General features: G+C 41.7%; 1 protein-coding gene across 1 annotated transcript in view; it reads left to right on the forward strand.

The window, feature by feature from the left end:
* The window catches only part of afap1 (actin filament associated protein 1), a 162,904-nt gene that overhangs the window by 115,005 nt on the left and 26,140 nt on the right, over positions 1 to 21,759 (forward strand). Inside the window, exons 7-12 of the mRNA XM_047386816.1 lie at positions 3,495 to 3,581; positions 7,069 to 7,126; positions 9,057 to 9,209; positions 21,106 to 21,317; positions 21,407 to 21,552; positions 21,644 to 21,758. Coding sequence (XP_047242772.1) covers positions 3,495 to 3,581; positions 7,069 to 7,126; positions 9,057 to 9,209; positions 21,106 to 21,317; positions 21,407 to 21,552; positions 21,644 to 21,758 — 771 coding nt within the window. The remainder of the gene's footprint in view (positions 1 to 3,494; positions 3,582 to 7,068; positions 7,127 to 9,056; positions 9,210 to 21,105; positions 21,318 to 21,406; positions 21,553 to 21,643; position 21,759) is intronic.

A 21,759-nucleotide genomic window follows, 5' to 3' on the forward strand; every position in this document is an offset into this window, starting at 1 on the left:
GCCAGAACCAAGTGCAGTAGTCAACCACCCTCCGGTTTGCTCCAACACCTGTGTGTTCCTAAGCGCCCCTGGTCACACATTACTCTGGACTTTGTATCTGGGTTGCTGTTGTCGCGTGGCATCACTGTTATTATGACTGTTATTGATCGTTTGTCAAAGGTTTGTCACCTGATCCCTTTAAGAAAATTTCCCTCGGCCTTCCAAACTGCTCAGTTATTGGTTAAGCATGTTTTCAGGTTGCACGGCATCCCACTAGACATTTTGTCAGACCGTGGTCCTCAGTTTGTATCACAAGTTTGGAAGCAGTTTTGTTCCTCTCTCGGAGCTAAACTATCATTGACTTCTGGCCACCACTCTCAGTCTAATGGTCAGGTTGAGAGACTGAACCAACTACTCGAGTCCTCACTTAGATATGTTACCTCAGCAAACCCGTTAGACTGGAGTGCACATTTGCCTTGGGTTGAATATGCGATTAATTCCCAGGTTTCTTCTACCGGTATCTCCCCATTTGAAGCCTCTGTTGGTTACCAGCCCCCCTAGTTTGCGGCGGACAAACGGGACGTCGCCATTACCTCTGTCCGACATCACACGGTGTAGAAGGGTGTGGAGATCTACCATAGCAGCACTTCATCGTACTGCTAACCAAAACAAGAGGGTTGCGGACCGTAGGAGGCACCCCGCTCCAGCGTACCAACCTGGTCAGAAGGTTTGGTTGTCCTCCCAGGACATACCACTTAAGTCTATGTCTAAGAAACTGTCCCCCTGTTTCATTGGTCCCTATGTAATCGAGTCCCTTGTTGGTCCCTCTACTGTAGGCCATCTCAATTTTCATGTGTCCCAAGTTAAGTCTGTCCTAGTTCACAGTTCTTGCCCTCAGGCCGAGCCCCCTCCACCCTCCCTGGACCGGCTGGGTCATACCGTCTGGATTGTCAGGCGGATTCTAGACGCCCGTCGGCGTTGGCGGGGCTGGCAATTCCTTGTAGACTCGGAGGGTTACGGTCCTGAGGACCGCTCATGGGTGCCTCATTCTTTTATTTGTGACCTGACTTTGATCTCTGATTTCTGGTCCTCTCGTCCTTCTGCCTCGTCTGGGCTGCCGGGGGGCGGCCGTTGAGGGGGTGTAATGTCGTGGTGGCCACACTGCAGTGTGTGTGTGTGTGTGTGTGTGTATATGTGCTTGGTTTTTAGCAGGTGCTGGAGTACTGGTGGAGGTGACAGGTGTTCCCTATCTTCACTGATGAGCTTCGGTGTATTTAAGCAGCAGGCAGCCAGCATCTCACCGCTCGAGTGTTAGCCCTCAGTGATCGAGACTACCTGGATACTACCCAGGCTGGATCGCCGCCTTGCTTTGTCAAAGCATATTTTTGGAGTACCTTTGCTTCACAGAAGCCACGTTATTATTGTCCTACTGGACTACCTTGCTGGCTGCTGCCAAGTGCTCCCTGCCTCACACCGATTCCACAGAATCTGTCCACCCTCCACCGCTCTCAAGCGACCCAGCTCCGGCACCGTACTTCCACTCATTGCACACTCCTGGTTTGGACGCCTTCGTACTCACCGCACTGTGTGCTCTTTCTGGTCAGTCTGAATCCCTCTCCTCGTGGCGGAGAACTCACCCAGCCTAGGAAATGCTTATTCATTAATCCGTTCTTAGTTTTACTCCTACTTACTGCTCGCTTCTTCTTTACAGCCTACCCCTCCATGTACCATAGCGCCCTGTATTCCTGTATTCAACAAACTTTCCTGTTTCTCCTGGGCATTTCCTGCATGTAGGTCAAGTCGGTTTACAAAACTATGACAAACATTGCCTGAGCTGTATATTGGCACAAAGCACAAAATAATTAATTACTTAAAATGATAAAATGAGAACAGTATATTTAAAGTTTAGTGTAGCTGTAAAAAGCCACACACCCTAATACATGTGCATGAACAGGGCAAGCGATGTGTAAATATAAAGCATAATTGCATTGACCCGATACATAAAAACAGGCCCTTTCGTAACCCTCCATCCATTTCCATAGTTAACCTGAAGTTCAAACTACAGATTGACATTACATGTAATGTAGGTCTGGTGAGCATTCAAGCTAGCCCCATACTGGCCTAACGTAAAGGTAAGATATTACAATTTTCTATAGCATTAATTTTGTTATATAAATTTTGTTTACTATACTAAATAATTTTTTACCTTGCCAACTCTTCATCAGTTTTGAGCCCTTGAAGATTGCAAATGCCCCACCCTTTCAAAGCATCTCCAATGTAATGTACTGCAAGTTTTGTAGAAGGGCTTTTAGAAAGCCCTTTTTAGAAAGTAGTTGAGGAATTGGTTACTTTGGTCTTTGTTTTTTAACACCTCCCTCCAGACAAATATGCAAGTCTATCGGTCAAAGTTGTAGGCGTGCATCTTAGATGTTTTTAGCTGTAGAGCCCAAGGTAGGGACTACAGTTAAATAATAATTATCACAGATTACCTACTTTACATCATACCACACGGTCAGATATTCAAATTTAAGCATTTCTTAAATTATTTGGACAATTAAAAATTACAGACTGCAGCTTTAATATTTATAAAATGCCATTCTCACAATCTTAACATACCTGTTGGGGCGGGTGACAGTGCAACTCCTTATGTCCTCTTCATAACATAGTCTCTATCAGATACACAGACAGAATCATTGATACAAACACAATTTCATATTTTGTTGCATCACACACCAACAACATGTCAGTCAACAGTATGTTCTTTTTTATTGAAAGTCATATTTTGCAAACAAACTCTGACTCCTGTTTGCTCTGTTGCACATCAAGCAGACGTAGTGGCAGTCAAAGATACACAGTCAGTTCCTACCTCCTCAGCCTCTGAGACACTCTCCTAATCAGATCAATTGAGCCAAAGCCAATCATTTCGCCAATTAAACCCAATTATGCTTCCTGCAAGCCAAAACCAATGAGCTGAGGACTCCTGTACAGCCTGAGCTTATGAGAGTGCTTTTGGATAAGATAAGTTTTTTTTGTCAAAAAGTGCATTTGCTGGCTTTCACATTTCCCCCCTTCCCAGAATTCGGTTATTGTGTGTACATCCCTTTCACCACCAAGACCAAATTTATTATGCAGGGGACGGTTACTCCCTTTGAAGTTGCTATAAAGCAAGGTCTGTGTTTCCTTTTGACCCCTTAGCTGCCATAATGAAGAATGATGAGATATTAGAGGCAGGGAAAGAACCTATATATACTGTCGATATTATCCCAGGATTGATTTTTAGACAGGAGTGCTAAATAATGTGGTAATGGTGCAAGGATATTTCAGATTTTGGTTATTTTAGTATAAGAGATTCGCCCATTTGTAAGAACGCTGGTTATTGCTGAACATTCTGCCAACCTGGCTAGAAATGTTGGTGTATAAACTTAATTTACTCTACTATCACTCATCTAATGATATTTTTACTTGCTGAATGCACATGGCAGTCTAATTAAAATAACATTGCTTCTGTTTTCAAGGTGATGAGGGAGGTGTGTGTTAATGGGAGTGCAGACATGGATGGGGGTGCGTCTGGACTACCTGTCCTCAAAACAGAACTGGAAAAGGTAAAAAAAAAAAAACATGTTTTAAAGGATGGCACTAGGTTATTTCCTTCTCAGTATACCAATATATCCAGCCAAGATATCATGTTGAGTTCATGAAATGAGATGAAAGTTTATCAATAGTTTGGAAAAGCTAACGATTCTTTAAATAATGTTTAATCACTGTAGAATATTGTCCAGGTTTCATTTTATTGCAGTATTCATGCTTGTCTGATTCTAAGGTGGTTAAAACGTTGTTCAGACTTATTAAAATGCTTTGACACTGCCTTTTAGTTCAGCAGTGGTATGAAACTTCACAGCAGATGCAAACATGATCATTGTTAGGAGTTATTCAGCTGTGGTTCTCTCTGAGAGCTTAAACATTGTTTGGATCTTGTCTGTCACCCTGTCACAATTTCCTTTTTCTACACAGTGCCCAAAATGCTGCCAGATAAACTCTCTAAGGGATTTTAGTAAGACATGCCTTCATATCCATGGTTCACATTAATTCAGTTCAGTTTATTTATATAGTGCCAATTCACAACACATGTCTCAATGCACTTTACAAAGTGAAATCAGTCTAATCATACAGCCTTTAAGCCAAATACATACATTTCAATTGATCCTGGTTATCAAACAATGCATTTAAATTCAGTTTTTGTTCAAATTGGTTAAAAATAATTCTAAGGAAACACAGCAGATTGCATTCAGTCACTGACTTGCAGTATTCACTCCTCCTGGATGAGCATGTAGCGACAGTGAACATGTTGCTTGCATTGCATCATACATCATAGTGACAGTGGAAAAGAGAACTCCCCTTGAACAGGAAGAAACCATTAGCAGAACGAGGCTCAGTGTGAGCAGCCATTTGCAATGACCAACTTGGAGTTTGAGAGAACATAGCATATCCACAAAATAACACAGAAGCTCAGATCCAGGGTTACTTTCTATTTGAAAGAAAGGTTAAGCATTAAAGGCAGTAGTAGGTCCTTTAGTGGCTTCATCTAGGAGAGAAACACAGCTAAGCAGATAAGCTCTAAGCCAGTCTAAGCAAGTCTAGAGAATGAAAGAGAGCATGGATGGAGAAGGTAAAATGTGTACAATCTGAACCAGGTTAATAGATGTGGTAACACTGCTACAGGTCTCGCACTACAACATAAATCAGATGAAATATAGTGGCAGAGATTAAACATCTTTGCATTTAAGTGGAGGCTACAGACTTCTCAGACCTGTGATCCGTCTGCTGTAGAGCCTCCTGCAGCAGCACATTGTAAACACACATTGGTCTTTGTTACAATAAAGCTCTCCACCACTCGTAAAAACTATTGACTATTTTTGAACCAAACCTAATTCTACACTATAAATTTACTGAAAAGGTCAGCATTTAGTTGAGAAACCAAATGCAGCAAAAATAAATAAAAAATTCCAGCAAAGTTTGAACTCAGGATCTCAGCTTTTGAAGCTACAGAGGAACCATGTATCATCACAAGTGTCAGGACTATATTTGTATGTAATTTTTCCAATATGATTTCTTTTTGTTTTAGATTGGAAATTCACATCTGGGCTGCACATACATATGCAATAGAGAATTCTGTTGGATATGATATGATGGGATTCTGAATACATCCAGTAAGCTGGAAAACGGCAAAAGCATAACATTGCTGTTAGTGCTGAATTGATTCCTTGAACAGAGTAACTTGATTACTAATGCTCCTGAATTCTGCGACACCTGAGCAGGAAACATCCACTGTAGCAAGAAGAATGTAACTTGGCACTTAAGTACACTACAAGGGTTCTGTTTTATTTGGATAGTATTATTCTTTTAAATAATAAAAGGTCTCTTTAATGTGACACTTCATGCACTTTTTTTGTTTGTGACCATTTTCAATACAGAGGTAACTGATACTGTATTGCTGTATTGATGTTAGATTCTTTTGTTTTGGCTGCAAATCCATCCTTTGCTACACATATTCAAGTGCACACTAAAGACATGCTATGTTGTTGCTTTGTAATAAAATGTACAGTAGTACAAGCAAACAGACTAAGTAATTCAATTCCTTTTTTTTTTAAAGGAATTTGATTATGTGGTCATTTGCATTTTCTCTTTGGTGGATTTCTGTTACTTATAAAATAAGCTTATATAATTAAATAAAAAATCTGCAGAATGCCAATTTTTAAATCCTATTAATCGTCAGGATTAATCAATAAAGTACTAGATTTCTAAAATAATCTTTATTTGCAGCCCTAAATGCTGCAAAAGATAACTACAAAACAATGACGGCACTTTAAGCTTGGGTTACCGCTAGGAAGTGGAATTGGGTCTTGATATCCAAGCTATGTAATAAAAGTTATTTGAAGATTAACATTTGTTGCTCTCACAAGAGCAAAGACAATTCATAGAGCTGGAAGAAAAAAACTTTACCATTTCTTAACAAGAGCTGTTAAAAGATGATTATGTGTGTGTTAGGTGATCAGAAATGTCCTGGATCTCCGTTAGCGAGCAATACCTCAAGCAGCTCAAAAATACATATCCATTTAAATGGAAGACAGAATCTATTAAATACTTAGGAATCATTTTACAAAGATTTATCAAAACTCTTAGAGAAAAATTATAACCGCCTCTATAATCCAAATCAAACAGGGGCATAATTTCACAACTATATAAAAGTATTTGTAATCTGAATAGCTTTTCAACAAAATACATCAAAGACAAATGCGAGAGTGGGAGCTCTAGTCATAACAGTAGAGGAATGGTAGCAGATTTGTATATCACAGTGGAGTACAAAATCACACACCTGGAAAGAATATTGCTCGAAAAAATATTTCACATTTCTTTATACTCCCAGCTCAAAGTGCATGAACCGACTGTTGAGGAATAGAATTAGGTGACCATGGTTATTTACCGGATGGAGAAAATGGCCTTTTTTTGAATCTACAGAGGAATGTAATTATTAAACACTAGGAGAAATGGGAGAAATATACCAGAAAGTATATGTCCTAATTTTATTTGAAGGAAATGAGGAACTCCCTAAAGTATGAAATTTTTATCATTTGTTTTTGTAAAATTCCTTACTTGCAATCTCTTTCAACCTTTTAGGTCAAATATTGCTACATGTTAATATTCCCTCTCTGTTTTTTGTGATTGTTGTTCCCTGGGAAAAAGATGGAGACAACACAAAATGTTTATTCACCTTTTACTCTGTCTATTTTCTTTATTAAATTTATTTTAGGCTGAGTATGAGCTTAGTTAGGGTTATGTCTTCCATCAATAAAAAAAAAATTAAATTAAAAAACAATAGTAGTGGAGACTCAGCCTATTCAGCCAGCTCTAACCTGCAACAGCAGATGTTCCTGGACTTTCTTTTTTTTGCAATGTCATTAGATAGCCATGTTTGCAGTGCAGTACCTTTTTCAGCCTGGTGATCTTCAGGAACATACTGTTTTCTATACGGTATGTATATATTATCTGTAAAGCCTCTCCTTTTCTTCTGTGGTGTGTTTCTGTTGCTAGAGAAGCTCAGACACCGATGCCACCCACGAGAACGGACATAGTGACAGCAAAGACCAAGGTAAGAGTCACAGCAATTAAAGAATCTGGAATATTTCTTCTGATTTTAGCATCATAGACATACAGCCTAGGTCATTACTGGGCACACACACTTTTAATGTCAAAGTTCTACTTTTGAGGAAAGAAAACAACCCTAACCATCATCTTTTAATGAGTTCCTGCATGCATCAGGTTCAACAGTTAATACTGGTATGTTTAACCAAAACATGATCATGTGGATTTATATCAGCGAATGGGATGGTCTCCTACTGAAACCCATGCCAAAAAGTGATCTTGTCAAAATAGGCTCTGATTATTTATCATCAGCAGGCCAGATATGTATAGAAAACAAGTATCATTTCTTGTCTTCTCAGCTGTTTAGGTTGCCAGCTAAATGTTAGCTCTGCTCTTTTTTTCTTCACTTCATATCAGTTGAGCTTTGGAACGGTGGGTCTGAAACACTTTTTATACCAGCTTCTGAGTTTCAACGTGATGCTCTGGTCGATAAATTTAATTGTGTAAGACCTGTTTAACTCTCTGTAAAACGTACCAATGGGTTCTTATCAATGACCCTTGAATTGAACAGTAATGTCAGTTTTTATGTTTTATGATCATCCTCAATGGGTTAAGTTTATCATCCATAAACAAATGGAACCTTGCTTATTTTCTCTTTCACATCTTATTATGATCAGCCCAAAAAATGTACATGACCTAATAAGCTTTATTCAAAACAGAAATATGATTGCTAATGCTGCTTAAATAATATATTGGTTTTGACAGTCATGATAATCGTTAATTAATCTGGAACTGTAAGTCATTATTTTTGCTTTTGATACACAAACTGACCAAATACAAAAGTATGTTATTTTTTGTGCACAATAGTCTTTCAGACAATTCGAATTTACAATTCTTCTCAAAACAGGAAATAACCCATTCGTAATTTCACACTTTTTACCTTACCCATGTTTATGTTGCAAACCCTTGTCAGCAGACGTTTGGGTACTTGGCATTGCATTGTGCTTGTTGCATTTTACTTAAGCTATGTTATTATATATTTATAGTTTTTATGTGTATATGCCATGGATGCTACTGGATAAGCTTAACTGAATTTCTCTCCAGAATAATAAAGTGTTTATCTATCAATATGTTGCCTTTTGCCTGGCAGGGCTGTCACTGCGCTGTGAGGCACTAATAAATGGAGTTTCATCCCCGCTGTGTGCAGCAGCTGGAGCACCGTCTCCACGTATGTGGGGAACATGCTCGGGGCGAGAGAGTTACCGTACGGCAGCCTGTTGTATTGTTATGGGGTCCCCTGAAAAGCAAAACACAGATATTTGCAGTGTTTTGGTTGGATGGAAATATATATCTTTCAGATCAATGGAGGTGAACCAGCTGCTCTGGTGAACATGTTCCAGAACCTGCCGTATTGCCAGCATGTGAAATTGTCTCTCTATGATCGATTTGTTGAACAGGGACAGATCGAGAATGGGCTTTCCTCTGCATACAGAACCCTGGAAACAAAATATTTTTCCAGGAGTTCTAGAAGTTCTGACTGGAGAGCAGAGTTCTACTCTGGAGAGGACAAAACTGTTTCCACAATCCCTCTGGACGAAGTGGGGTGTGACAGGAACTGCAACGTGTACTCCTAAGGCTTGGCTTAGCAAATGTCTGCCCTCCCACAAGCAGAATAAACCCCATCGTTCTTAATTTATCTTATCTGTAAATAAAAACTATAGCAAACTAACTTGGAAATTTTTTTATTTCAAAAAGCTGAATTTACCGTTAATGACACCATCAGGGTTAGGGTTAATTCAACCAGTGCCATGTTTGAATTATGGCACTGGAGGACATTATGTCTGCAGAAGAATTTCAACAAAGACATTACAGCATTTTACCTATACTGTTTTCATTGTAAGCTATGAATTATGAAACTGGAGCCTTGGATCTTTTAGGAAAAGCAAAGAAAAACTCCAAACCAGAGCAGAAGACTGGGACTGTTGGGAAGGGAGCCGGCAAGAAGATCACCAAGATCATCAGCCTGGGGAAGAAGAAGCCATCCACAGATGATCAGACTTCATCTGCAGAGGAAGATGTTCCCACCTGTGGTAAGAAAGTCACCATAAACTTTGAGGTTTATTAATTGCATTCAGAAACAAATATTCTCAGGCATGACTGAAGATGATTCCAAATTGGCATTTCCTGTTCATCAATACAGTGATGATAGTTTGGTACCACATTAAATTTAGAAATGTATTGTATTGACATACATATTTGTTCTCACCATTCTACTTCATTCTGCTTTTGTTGGGGCAACGCTGTTCTGTGCTGAATTTGGCTTAACTGTACACTTTTGTTGTTAAAAAATAGGAAAACATGTAGAAACTTAACAAAGTTTTTTCTAAGAAGAGCAGTAGCAAAGAAAACAGTAAATTTTTCATAAGCAGCAATGGTAACAAAATGCCATTAGATGACACAGATAAAAATAGGAAATTTGAAACAGAAACTGTACTCCCTGTTTACATAAAAGCTAGTGTAGTGTTGGGCATTGCAGCCCAACTCACCGCTGCAGCTTGAAAGTTTAAAACTTAGAAGCAGTATAGTGATACGATAACAAAGTAAAGCTCGTACTCATACTTGTCTTCCGCTTCATCCGGGACCGGGTTGCGTGGGCAGCAGACTCAATAGAGACACCTAGACATCCCTCTCCCCACACACCTCCTCCAGCTCCTCCAGGGGGAGCCCAAGGCGTTCCCAGGCCAGCTGAGAGACATAGTCCCTTCAGCGTGTCTTGGGCCGTCCCCTGAGCCTCCTTCCAGTGGAATGTGGCTGGACCACCTCCCGAGGAAGGTGTCCAGGAGGCATCCGGTATAGATGCCTGAGCCACCTCAACTGGCTCCGCTCGATGTGGAGGAGCAGCGGCTCTACTCCAAGCCCCTCCCGGATGGCTGAGCTCCTCACCCTGTCTCTAAGGGAGTGCCCAGCCACCCTACGGAGGAAGCTCATTTCAACCGCTTGGATGCGGGATCTCGTTCTTTTGGTCATAACCCAAAGTTCATGGCCATAGGTAAGCGTAGGAATGTAGAGTGACCGGTAAATCGAGTACTTTGCTTTTCGGCTCAGCTCTCTCTTCACCACTATGGACCGGCACAGCGCCCCCATTACTGCAGCAGCCGCACTGATCCGTCTGTTGATCTCCCACTCCATTTTCCCATCGTCATCTGCAAAAAGAAGAGATGAAATCCACTGGTCCCCAAGCCAGACACCCTCCGGCCTTTGGCTGCACCTAGAAATCCAGTCCATAAAAGTTATGAACAGGACCAGTGACAAAGGGCAGCCCTGCCGGAGTCCAACATTCACTGGGAACATGTCCAACTTAGTGTCGGCAATGTGGACCAAACTCCTGCTTCACTTATACAGAGACTGGATGGCCCCCAATAAAGGGCCCCTGATTCTGTACTCCTGGAGCACACCCCACAGGACACCACGAGGGACACAGTCGAATGCCTTCTCCAGGTCCTCAAGTCAAGTCAAGTTTATTTATATAGTGATTTTAGCAACAAGTACAAGTTCCTGTACATAAGGAAAAACATTACAATGATACAAAAAATCAAACAACAGAAAAACAAATCAAATAACAATAATAATCGTTGGGGGTTTACTGGTAAGAATACAATCCTTCTAAGAAATCTGAAAATCTATGAAAACAGTTTTAGTCCAAACTTACAAATACTAATAATGTTTGGCATTCACTGGTAATACAATCCTTCTAAGAAAACTAAAAATCTATTAATCCTTCTGAGCTGTGTCACTGGTATGAAACAGTTTTAGTCCAAACTTTCAAATACTAATAATGTTTGGCTTTCACTGGCATGAAATAGTTGTAATACAATCCTTCTAAGAAATCTAAAAAATGTATGAGCCACATTTAGGTAAAAAGAGGATAAGAAGACAGACCACATTAGGTAAGAGGAGTGGGAAGAAAATCATATTTCACACTTTATCCTTAGCAGGATACAGTTTGAGATATCAAAAAAAAAAAAACTGAGCACAAGTAATCAACACATTTACGAGACAACATATAGCAGAGATACGGGGAAGGCTGTATGTCAGGGGTACTTCTCTTTATGTGAGTGTGTGCAAAGTCAGTCCATGAAGCACTGTCACAGAGGCCATTGTCCTTGATGGTACGATGGAACATCAACCGGCCACACAGTTTTGAGCAGGTCCACAGATGTCCTCAGAGGGGACAGAGGGAGCAGAGTGTCATGTTTACATGACTTCCAGGAGAAGTTGAAGATAGCCAGCCATCAAGGCCATGTAGGAAATGTAGCCAGCCTGCGATCTTGTAGGATCACATCCACTTTGCGAATCTGCTCCCTTAACATTTCTTGAGTGTTGATAGCTCTGTAGATCCCTTCATATAAGCAGGCAACCTTGCAATGGCCAGAACTGCTTCCGATGTATTCCCAATTTCACGATATGCCAGGTAACCACAAACTCCGAAAAGAAGAAATCTTGTTATCAGAAATCCAATTATGTACACATCTTTCACATCCTCGACTGACATCATTGTCAGACACACAATCCTCCACTTCTGCCATTAGTCCATTGTGTTTCTGGAGAAGACTGGACAAGAGGGCTCTCCCTTACCCTGTATTCCCATCAAGAAAATGTTATCAATTGCATTGAGAGACCAGCTGACCAGATCCATAATTCACAATTTGGGAGATATACAAAAAGAGGCTCCAAAAGAAGACAAAACAAATTTGGACCAGTTGGGCAAACTCCCATGAACCCTTGTGGTGTCCTGCAGAGGGCAAAGAGCTGGTCCAGTGTTCCACAGCCGAAAACCACACTGTTCCTCTAGAAGCTGTGGTTCGACCATCGGCCAGACTCTCCTCTTCAATACCCTGGCGTAGGCCTTACCAGGGAGGCTGAGGAGTGTGATCCCCCTATACTTGGAACACACCCTCTGGTCACCCTTCTTATGAAGGGGGAGCACCACTCCGCTCTGCCAGTCCAGAGGCACTGTCCCCAACCGGTAGTCCTTCTCCATGGCCTTACTGAACTCCTCATAGGCCCGGGTTTTTGCCTCTGCCACAGCCCGGGCCGTGGCACGCTTGACCTCACGGTACCCGTCAGCCGCCTCAGGAGTCCCACAAGCCAACCACGGTTCTTCCTCAGCTTGACAGCATCCCTATACTGCCGGTGTCCACCACCGAGTTCGGAAATCGATACCTGTCCTGGTGCCAAGTGCACTGATGAACACCCTTATGCTTGAACATGGTGTTCATTATGGACGATCCGTCCATAATGAACACCATGTTCAAGCATAAGGGTGCCTAGTCCAATAATGTAGCACCACCTGAATTCAGATCAGGGAGGCCATTCCCCCGATCACGCCTCTCCAGGTGTCAATGTCGTTTCCCACTGTCGTTTCCCACGTCCCCCAGCAGAATAATGGAGTCCCTGGGATGGGCACTATGCAGCACCCCTTACAGAGACACCAAGAAGGCCGGATACTCCAAACTACTATGGGCAAGGAGCAAACCGGGCACCAGGCGCTCTCTGACAAGTCCCGACCCCAGGTGGGACCCTGGCTCCGCCGCACCGGGCGACATCACGTGCCTGGATTGTGTGGTGCTCATGACGGTGTCTTGAACCGCTCTTTGTCAAAGTATAGCCTTTGGCCTTATTAACCATTTATGACCTACCATAGGACAAGTTCTATGCTCTGTTTCAGAGCATATTTTCAAATTTTTTCAGAGCCATTTTTGGAGGATTTTAATTTGCTAGACATGAATACAACCCTTATATCCCAAGTTGTATGTAATAAATCCATATTAACTAAGTAAATTGCTAAAAGGTGCAATCAACCACCAGAAAAAATAAAAATGTTTTTTTTTTTTTACATAAATAATATAAATACATAAATACATTTTGAACCCCCGCTTTTCAGCTGGAGACCGGGTTCGGTTACCAACATCTGAAGCATCACCTGAAGAAGAGTCCCGAGTGGATCTCATTTATTCTCTCTGATTGTCCAACGAACCATTCATAACTGAGGTTTCTGGACTAAGAAGGCCAGAAATTTCACTTTGCCGATCAAAGACGTGAGTTTAACACGTAACTAAAAACACGGAGTTTCGAGGAGACGAACCACCACCGTGTTTTATCCTAAGTCGACTTTGATGGTCAGATCATATTTTTCCCTTTCGCCAAGGATGCCAGAGGACGAAGATTGACCGCTTTTCCTGAAGTTAACTGTGGACGCACAGTAACTTCCAACTTTCCCCCTTCCTCGCTCGACCCTGCTCAGAAGAAAGCCGACAAGTAATACCCATCCTTTATTTTATTTCTTTCTTAGAAAGCCTGGGCAGGGTAGGAGGTTTTACTGCGATGAGATTCGCTAGTTAGAATCTAATGTGTTCTGAACGATATGTGCATGTAACCTTGTTATTGAAACTTTGATGTGCTGTGTTGATATCTGGAAGCAGCTGCGCTCCCAGCTCTGTGCGTGTTTTGTGGGGTATTGAAAACCTGGGAGCCAGCGCAGGTGCGCTGTGAGACTGGACTGCTAAAATAACCTCATGGTGAAATTCCCCATTTTCTTTGTCTTCAACTTCACTGCTTGCTAGCTTGCCGCCAAAAGGTTTATAACTCTTTGTCTGCTCAGGAGTTGGGGGAGGTTTTATGACTAAATGGACTGAACTTATATTGCGCTTTTCCAGTCATACAGACCGCTCAAAGCGCTTTACACTAGAGCCACCCAATCGCACTCACTAACGCTCACACATTCATACATCAATACGCAGATCGGTAGGCAACTTGAGGTTAAGTGCCTTGCCCAGGGGAACATCGACATATGGCAGGAGGAAGCTGGAATTGAACCCACAACCTTCTGATTGCAAGACGACTACTCTTCCTACGACTACTCTTCCTACTGAGCCACAGTCGCCTTAGTATAACTGAGTTACAGTGGAGCTGCACCCCCACCCTCCACTCACCGCCACACCCCTTTGTCATATTGTCATTTTTGCCATAACTGCTGGTTGATCCCATTCGCGCCCACTGCTGTTTTGCTTTATTTTTGCTTAGTTAGATATTTTACCCCTTTTATGTAGAACTTTGCATGTTGAGTAGGTGAAGATTATTAAATCGGAAGAACGGATTGTAGCAGGCTGTGATTTAATAAATATTCACATAGATGGTAACAGAAGGCGTTCTGTGTTTATTTTGTGCAAGAGTGATTCGTCAGTCAAGATAAGATTAAAAGTTCCACACGTTTCAGCAGAAACGGTCAATTAAACAGTGACATCTCTGGTAATAGTTATTAATTATTACGGAGTATTTAACGGTTGTAATTGTCAAAGGCGTTGAGCCACAATTACAACACCAGAAACATCTCTGGTCTCGATTCATAAATGAGGATTTTGGTTAAGAAATTGATTTAGTCAAATTATGATTTTTTATTATAATTATCAATCAAGATTACTTAATCAATAATCATACTTCCAACAGGAGCGTCAGCCATAAAAGGTTAATGATTCATTTTAAAATGGACATATTCGCCAGGCCCACCCAGGACCCCATCCTAGGTGTCAACTTGCAGGCAGGCCCCAGCCCACCATAGTAGCTGGAATTCATAAGGAGAGAGGTAAAGAGAAGGAGGGCACATTACCATCCCACCTAGTGATCGACCCCCCGAGTAGGGATGGGTACCTTTCACATTTGAACCGATATTGTACCGATACTGAGTACCTGGGAATCGATACCGGTACTCAATGGTTCCAATTTTCTGAACTTTTGTGTGTTTCTGTGGTAATTAATGTTAATTGGTTTATTAATAAATTCTAAAAAAAAATTTAAATTTAACATAAAATACATAAAATTTAATGAATATATCAAAGCGACATCCAGCTGTTTGTATTGTAACATCTCAGTTGTTTCAAACATTTCTTCAACATTAAAACCATTAACTGACTGCACAGTGTAATGCACAAATTAAAACACAGCCATGTTGCTGGCTGCAGACGACGAGTCGCTAATGATTGCAGGCTTGCTAATGCTACTGAATGCAGGAGTTGTAGCCATAGATCTGAGGCTGACAAAAATTGTCTTATCAGCCTTGACAAAAATTTTGTGCTTAACCAGGTCAATGTATATACACACACACTCAGAAGAATATATAAATGGCTGGGCCCATGGTTCCCCCTGACTGCAGCCTGTTTAAGCTGTCTACATATTCGACAGAACATTTTCATGGGAAAAAAATTCTTAAATGTTTATCTTCTACCTACTGTATATCTATCTTTTTTCATAACTTTCTCTCAATCTTTCTTATTTCTCCATCTTTTTGTCTCTTTATCACATCTTTTATCTCTGTCTTTCTGTCTGTCTGTCTGTTTTTATTTATTTATTTATTTACCAAACTCAGTCTTATACATCCAGAGGGATAATTTCCCCTCCGAGAGCCATGCCAGGTCAAAAACGTTTATTCGGTGGGGACTGGACTTTTGCTGCATGTCAGGTATAAGGCATGAAACACTATTTTGTGTATCTTATTATTATTATTTATCTTCGCCAAATGTACCAGGAGTAACAGAGTTAGCCCTGCTGCTGCTTGCAGGAGAGGAATTGCTGCCATCAAAACGAAATTTGGCGATTTTTAAAACCGCAGACATCCTTGCCTGCTTTCTAGACTTTAAGCAGCATGTTTGTCGGTCCGCTGTCAGGAGTTGGGTTCACCCGCATGCGAGCACACGTAACTCAGTGTGTCAGCATCAGCATTGGTGACACAGAGTATGAGGAGTGTGTTTTCTTCCAGCTTTTGTCAAGTTTGACCATAGAAAGTATGACGACACAGGGACAGAAATTCTTCACGATGTGATTTATTAAAATGAATGATATTTACCGTTAAAACATATTATTACTACATGCTGTGATCCTCCTTGGGGGCAGGCGTTCTGGTTGGTGGGGTGCCCCATTTGAATAGTGGTAGGGGAAACGCTGCAGGTGCTTCCTTAGATTAGAAGTATTCCCCTCGCTGACCTTGCGCATTGCATCACAAATATTGCAGCGAGTGTAATCTGCACCACACTTTGAAAAGTGTAGCCATAATTTCGAGCGATTTCTATCAGCCGTGCTTGCTTTGTTGCCGGTTCCAGCAGCTACTGACGTCATTATGCTCTTGTACGTGCAATGCTGTGTTCATGTCTGGCATGGAAAATTGCCCACTCTTCCACTCCCTCAGTGTCACAATAATGTTTAGGTACTGAAACATGGTACTGATTTTGCGTGAAACGGTACTCGGTAGTACGGTCGGTACCCATAAAAATACAGAATTCGGTAAACATCCCTACCCCTGAGGGGGTCAACAAGGAGGGGTTCCCACCAGAGCCTATGGTGCAGGGGTGGCATGTAAAAAGGACCTTGTCACACCCAGGCCCCTCCTCCCATGGTACCTGCATGTCCCTGTGGTAATGTAAATTGTTGATATCTATGCAGATGTGTATGTCTGAATAGCAACTTTGGCCAGCAATCCCCAAAGGTGCCAGCGGGGAGCCCCTGATGGGTGACTTCAAGTCTATCAAAAACACTGGATATGGTAGAATCTAACCATGTCTAGGGTGGTTTATATGGAATCATACAGAAGTTTAAAGTAGTTTTAGAATAAGTTTTAGGGAGGAATATCATTTTGATTGTAGATGCTCTTACCATGAGTGAAAAAGAGAGAGTTCTCTACGTGTGAGGTTGTCTTCTATTAGAGTAATGTGATTCAATTTTGTCAGCTTATTCAGGATTTTAGAAATACTGACACATAAGATTTCTGAGGAGCGGTTATGAGTAGGTACACATATTAGGTAATGGTACACATATTTACAATGAAAATATCCATTACAGCCCTGTCAGTTTGGAACACAGATGTACCAAAAAAATACAACATTGTTTTATACCTGAACACATGCGTAACGCACATCCAAATACATTAATTATTAGGAGTGGAACTAAGTCCGCAATCCACATGTTCTGTAGTGCAATTTTAAAAAGCACCTAAACAAAACTGCTCAGAACTTTGTGGCCGGTTGATGAACATTTCAACGTACCATCAAGAACAATGGCCTTTGTGACAGTGCTTCATGGACTTACTTGCACACACTCACTTGCACACACACACATGCTCAAGATAAACATATGCACCCCCTCACACCACCTTCACCGTTCCCAGCATGATGTTGTTTTGTAAACTTGTTGCTTCTTTGTGCTGAGGTTTTTTGCAATCTCAAACTGTATCCTGCTAAGGATAAAGTGTGAAATATGATTTTTTCCCTCTACTTACCTAATGTGGCCTCTTTTCTCATCTAGCAAGGGCAGCGTCTGTGAGTGGGCAGCAAAGCCTCGTGACCCGTCCCCCCCTTGTCTTGTGTCAGGATGTATGTTTGGATGGGTTGTACTGGAATTCTAATTTCCCCTCGGGGATCAATAAAGTATCTTTGAATTGAATTGAATTGAAAACACCTAAACAAAACAGCGGCTCAGTGTGGAAGGTTTCATTGGACCAGCCTGGTAGCGAGTCTTCATTGATTCCACATTGCACCAGTAAGAGCAGAGTGTGAAGGTTCATTTAGCAGGGTAAGAGCACAGTTTTGCTCAAAATATTGAAATGCACACAACATTATGGGTGACGTACCAGAGTTCAAAAGAGGACAAATTGTTGGAGCACGTCTTGCTGGCGCATCTGTGACCAAGACAGTAAGTCTTTGTGATGTATCAAGAGCCACGGTATCCAGGGTAATGTCAGCATACCACCAAGAAGGATGAACCACATCCAACAGGATTAACTGTGGACGCAAGAGGAAGCTGTCTGAAAGGGATGTTCGGGAGCTAACCCGGATTGTATCCAAAAAACATAAAACCACGGCTGCCCAAATCACAGCAGAATTAAATGTGCACCTCAACTCTCCTGTTTCCACCAGAACTGTCCGTTGGGAGTTCCACAGGGTCAATATACACGGCCAGGCTGCTATAGCCAAACCTTTGGTCACTCATGCCAATGCCAAGGAAGGGAGTCTAGATCGAGGTCTGCCATCTGGAGGGCCCGGAACTCTGTCTGTAAAGATGAAGCATATGGACAGGAGGGTGAAGCAGCACTAGGTCTATATGGGGGTGGAAACGTGGGGTCATCAACGCTATAACTAGCATTGTCATACATGTTACCCACGTCTCCGGACAAATCTTTCCCCCCTGCCATCTGTTTTAATTCGGACTTTCTTTCCCTACGCATAGCCTCCGTAATCCATTCATTCCAACATTTTACCCATATTTCTCTCTGATCTAAACCTTGTTTTTTAATCTTTTTTTTATTTTTATTTTCCGCCCAATCTGCATCCATATACTGTTTTAACTGATTTACACTCAAACTTCGACCTTGTGGAAAACAAAACTTATCTTCCCAAATTAAAGCACATTTAACACAATCATCCCCACCTTTTTCATTATTTTATAAATCGCAGAGTCTGGAGAAGGACCCACCGCGGATGCCTTTGAGGTTCTGGAACACATTTTTTTTTTTACCTGTTCAGCGGCACGTCTGCCGACTGGCTTTTCTCCTTTATAAGGTGTAGAAAATTGCAAAAAACCACCTGCAAAACCCTTTGTTTTGCATTATCTTATTGTTACCAATAAGAACCTCCCTTTGTTCCTTACAGGGTAACCTGGCCCTCAGCTGATGTCCTCCCTCTCCCAACTCCAGAACCTAATCAATTAATTAGGAGATGATGGTTAATGTGTAATAATAAATATATATATATTATATAATTCAGAGCAACTTGTCACCCAGATATATTTGCAGACAAATAGTTCGGATCCAATCGGCCAGAAGCCGCATAGAGGCACCAGGACTCCCCTCCGTGAAATGGAGGTGGACTGAGGACAACGTCTTCAGGCTGGCCAGGCGTCCATGTCCCCTCCTGCGGTTTCCCCTGGCAGGTTAGATCCTGTTCGTGACGGCAAAATTGTAGTGGATTTTCTTATCAAAGTGGGAGAGAAATTAACTCATTAAACAAGAGAAAGACCGAACTTTATCTTATAAAAGTTTTATTCAAAGGCATTCAGTGTTTGAATGACTCTGTCACTGAGCTAGTCAGTCATAAGCAGAGCAACAAACAAAAATCACACAAGTATTTATACCAAAAGTGAGGGTGTTATCTCAACTTCAAAGAGTTTCAGACATATGGCCTCCAGACCCTCCCCAGATCAGAGGTAACAAAGTTATTTATGAGGGCACCCATCTCAATGGACTGAACTTATATAGCGCTTTTCCAGTCATACAGTCCACTCAAAGCACTTTACACTAGAGTCACATTCACCCAATCGCACTCACTCACAATTGCTCACACATTCATACACCGATACGCAGATTGGTAGGCGACTTGAGGTTAAGTGCCTTGCCCAGAGGCACATCGACATATGGAAGGAGGAAGCTGGAATCGAACCCACAACCTTGTGTTTGCAAGACGACTACTCTTCCTACTGAGCCACAGTCGCCTCATCTACCCTCCCTTGAGGCATACACATGAGGGAGTGTTAACCATAAACCTCCTGATAATGAATTTAGAGTCCATCTGCTCTAAATAACAGAACACTAATAAAACAAAGAGGTCAGAGGAGAGAGGTAGATGGAAGGTCACCTCTGAGTGATAAAACACAGAATCAAATGAGAGAGGTGAAGGGAAGATCAGAGCACTTTCCATTACCTTTAAAAGAATTTTCCATTGCAAACTCTCATCAACAGAATGCCAAGAGTGCGGAGCAGTAATCAAAGCAAAAGGTGGCTACTTTGAAGAACCTAGAATAAGACATATTTTCAGTTGTTTCACACTTTTTTGTTCAGTATATAATTCCACATGTGTTAATTCATAGTTTTGATGCTTTCAGTGTGAAGCTACAACATTCATAGTCATGAAAATAAAGAAAACTCTTTGAATGAGGTGTGTCCAAACTTTTGGTCTGTAAGTAAAATAAGTATTTGAACACCGTGCAACTTTGCAAGTTCTCCCACTTAGAAATTATGTAGCAGTCTCAAATTTTCATCTTAGGTGCATGTCCACTGTGAGAAACATAATCAAAAAAAAAATAATGCAGAAATCAGTGTATGATTTTTTAAATAATTTATTTGTGTGTTACTGTTGCAAATAAGTATTTGAACACCTGTGAAAATCAATGTAAATATTTGGTACAGTAGCCTTTGTTTACAATTACAGGGGTCTGTTTCCTGTAGTTTTTCACCAGGTTTGCACAAACAATATATATATATATATATATATATATGTATATATATATGTATATGTATGTGTGGTCGGGGCCAGGGCTGGGCTCCAGGGTATCTGCTTTTTTCCCCTCTCATTTTGTCTGTTACCACATCTTTGTCACTCTTTTTTTATCACACACAAACATGCACACTCATATACATCCACACTTACATGTGGATCCACACACACATACATCCACCCGCATTTGCACTCATACACAAATAATCCAAATAGTTAAAGGTCATACAAACACAAATAGCTTTTACAGCAGGGGTGTCAAACCCCAGTCCTCGAGGGCTGTTGTTCGCAACTTTTAGATGTCTCCCTGGTTCAGCATACCTAAATCAAATGATTAAATGACCTCCTAAGCAGGCCGTCAATTTCTGAATAGTTGTGCTAATGGCCCAATTATTTGATTCAGGTGTGTTGAAAGACATCTAATAGCAGCAGGACTCTGGCCCTGGAGAACTGAAGTTTGACACCTGTTTATTACAGCAATGTGTCGTGTCTACTTAATGCTAAATACAGTTTTGATTTAATAGTCATTGATTCAATTCCATATCCTTTTTGTAGAGCAAAACTGCCCTGGCACATGTAGGCAACCAGCTTCTCTACAGGGTATGGCTGAAATGCCAAGACAAGACACGCCAGAAAGAAATCTGATTTTGACTTTATGTGTTCTGACTGTCAGGGTACCTGAACGTGCTGTCTAATAACCGATGGCGGGAGCGCTGGTGCCGCCTGAAAGACAACCAGCTGCTACTCCACAAGGACCGTGAGGACCTGAAGAACCACATCGCCTCGCTACCCCTACGAGGCTGCGAGGTCAGCCCTGGCCTTGATCACAAACACCTGTTCGCTTTCCGCCTGCTTCGCAATGGCCAGGAGGTGGCGGTGCTGGAGGTGAGATGTTGATAGGACTCTGGAAGACAACGCAAGGAAGGAGAAAGAATTCCACTGCTGTGTTACTTTGTACTCCTATTTTTCTCTAGGCTTCCTCCTCTGAGGAGATGGGGCGCTGGTTGGGGGTGTTATTGGCTGAGACTGGCTCCAACACCGACCCAGCCACCCTGCACTATGACTATATTGATGTGGAGACCACCGCCAACGTCATCCAGCTGGCCAAGCAGTCCTTTTGGTGAGGGGAACAGTGTTTTGCTTTTTCTGTTCTGGCATGTTTTCACACTCTCTATCAACAACCATATGAGTTGATGCTTCTGTCTCTTCAGTTTCACCAGTAAGCGTGCTGTCTCTCCTAGCCCATACCTGGACAACCATGTCAATGGCTATGCCCGCCCCTCTGGTATGGCGCTGCACTATGACGATGTGGCCATAAATGGAATGG

This window comes from Girardinichthys multiradiatus, chromosome 14 (assembly GCF_021462225.1).
Source record: "Girardinichthys multiradiatus isolate DD_20200921_A chromosome 14, DD_fGirMul_XY1, whole genome shotgun sequence".
Classification (NCBI taxonomy): domain Eukaryota; kingdom Metazoa; phylum Chordata; class Actinopteri; order Cyprinodontiformes; family Goodeidae; genus Girardinichthys; species Girardinichthys multiradiatus.